This window comes from Muntiacus reevesi, chromosome 9 (genome assembly GCF_963930625.1).
Source record: "Muntiacus reevesi chromosome 9, mMunRee1.1, whole genome shotgun sequence".
In the NCBI taxonomy this organism is placed as follows: domain Eukaryota; kingdom Metazoa; phylum Chordata; class Mammalia; order Artiodactyla; family Cervidae; genus Muntiacus; species Muntiacus reevesi.
In genome coordinates this window covers 41859943-41862284 of record NC_089257.1, presented here as the reverse complement: position 1 = coordinate 41862284, position 2342 = coordinate 41859943, and the positions used below count along the sequence as shown (strand labels likewise).

Below are 2342 nucleotides of genomic sequence, written 5' to 3'. Positions count from 1 at the left end.
CATGGCAGCATATGCTCCTGTGGTCATATATTATCTAACTTTTGAAATAAACAGAGATCCCAGAAGTGTATCCCCAACTGAGTTCCATGAGCCTATTAACATTATTGCTTCTGTATAAAACCCTCTGGTCTTCTGACATTCTTAGTCACTAGCACTGGAATAGCTATGTTTAGACAACTGGTTCTTGACCTAAAGAATAAAAAATCAGGTCTCAATTTTGCTGAGTTCATGATACTTAAGGAAACTGTATTATATTTTCTTCTCAAAAGCAGACAAACATTACTAGAAATTAAAGGGTCATAAAGAGATCTAATTTTTAATACCTCCCTAGAAATATTTTTAATCCTCTATTAATGTCTGCTATCTCTATCTTGAATTTCAATAGTTCCAGATTTACTCTCACTGGTTTCCCTGGCTTAGAAGTTGACTACCTCTGGCTCTCCATCCCTTTCGCCTCCATTTATGCCATGGTTTTCCTGGGGAACTGCATGGTGCTCCACGTGATCAGGACTGAGCCGAGCCTACACCAGCCCATGTTCTACTTCCTGGCCATGCTGGCCCTCACTGACCTGTGTGTGGGGCTGTCCACTGTGCACACAGTGCTGGGAATCCTATGGGGGGTCATTCAAGAGATCAGCCTGGATTCCTGCATTGCTCAGTCCTATTTCATCCACGGTCTGTCCTTCATGGAGTCCTCTGTCCTCCTTACTATGGCTTTTGACCGCTACATTCCCATTTGCAACCCATTACGCTATTCTTCCATCCTAACTAATGACAAAATCATGAAGATTGGGGTGGCAATCTTATGTAGGAGTTCTATGCTCATACCTCCAGTCATTATTCGCCTAAAGTTCTTAAATTATTGTCACCCCCACATCCTTTCTCACTCTTTCTGCCTACACCAAGACTTAATTCGAATGGCCTGTTCAAACATCCGCTTCAATAGCATCTATGGTCTGGCCCTGGTGGTCAGCAACCTGTTGTTGGATGCAGTGCTCATCATTATCTCCTATATCATGATCTTGCATGCAGTCTTAGCAATTGCATCACGAGAAGAGAGAATCAAGTCTTTGCAGACCTGTGTATCTCACATCTGTGCTGTTTTAGTTTTTTACATCCCAATCATTGGTCTGACCATGGTTCATCGTTTTGGCAGACATCTTTCACCCTGGGTTCATGTTCTCATGGGTAATGTCTATATTCTTTTTCCACCGTTGATGAACCCCATTATTTATAGTATCAAGACCCAGCAAATACGAAGAAGAGTCCAGAGACTGTTTTACTTGACAAAATGTAAGTCTTAATATCAAATGTGAATGTATTTAAAATTCAGCAAAGGAGTTCAAAAGGGTTAGAATCAGTGAATAATTAAAATATTTTAATGACTTTCGTTTGAATGAGGCTTTCCATTTTACAAATACCTTCCTCTGTTTTTTCCTTGAAACTATTATATCAGTGAAATTAACATGTTATGCTGTCAATGATTTTTATATATCTGAAAATACATATATAATAGTTTCAGAATCTTAAAAAGGTCTGAGGCAGATTAGTTATTAAAATTCATTTCATTATGGCCAGTTTGGGATTCATTCATTATAAAAAGGTACATTTTGCTGATTAAAATTCCCCAAGTAATTACTTAAGGACAAAAAATTTTCTTGTTCTCCCTATTCTAAACAACATTCTTGTTTATTGTCTACCCAATTTTCCCAGTTTAGCCACATGCCCATGTCACTGAATAAGCATAATAGAGAATTTGACCTTTTTGAATAAATTCAAAAGCCAATGAAACAAGCAAACAACAAAAAATTAATCTTGACGCTTTTTGTCCACCAGCAAATCCTCCCGACTCCCACCCTACTGAACTGGAGACAGAGACAACCAGTAATTGCAAGAGTAGGAAAAAAATAGACTTTTGTGATTAGTTTTATTTTCTTAATCCAAGGAACAATGCAAATAGCTATGCCACTTGAAAACCATTTGAAAATGTTTACTCTGAACCTATAAATCCTTTAAATCCAATGGGGATAGAGTATTACTGTGATCAAAGAAAAATGTTTCCAATTTATCTTCCCATCAATACTCTGTGGTAGATGCTACTTTCTAATACATATATGATTTGTAGTTTAAAACACACAAAGATTAAATAATTCATCAAATTTTTAGGTGGTAGTAAGTGATGTGAATTGAAATAGTCTCTGGTTTATTTTCAAATCACATGAAAAGTCTTTCTCTCCTATCTCCCCTCTGTCCTTTTTAACATGAAGTTTGTTAAATGGTTCCACAACCATCATAAGTTTTTATAAAATAAATAAAGTGAGCAAAAACACAAATAAATCATG

General features: G+C 36.7%; 1 protein-coding gene across 1 annotated transcript; it reads left to right on the top strand.

Annotated features, from left to right (window-relative positions):
- The first annotated feature begins 353 nt into the window (after positions 1–353).
- On the top strand, positions 354–1304 carry LOC136175820 (olfactory receptor 51V1-like). Its single transcript, XM_065946030.1, has one exon. The coding sequence runs from the start codon at positions 354–356 to the stop codon at positions 1302–1304; it is 951 nt and encodes a 316-aa protein (XP_065802102.1).
- The last annotated feature ends 1038 nt before the right edge of the window (positions 1305–2342 follow it).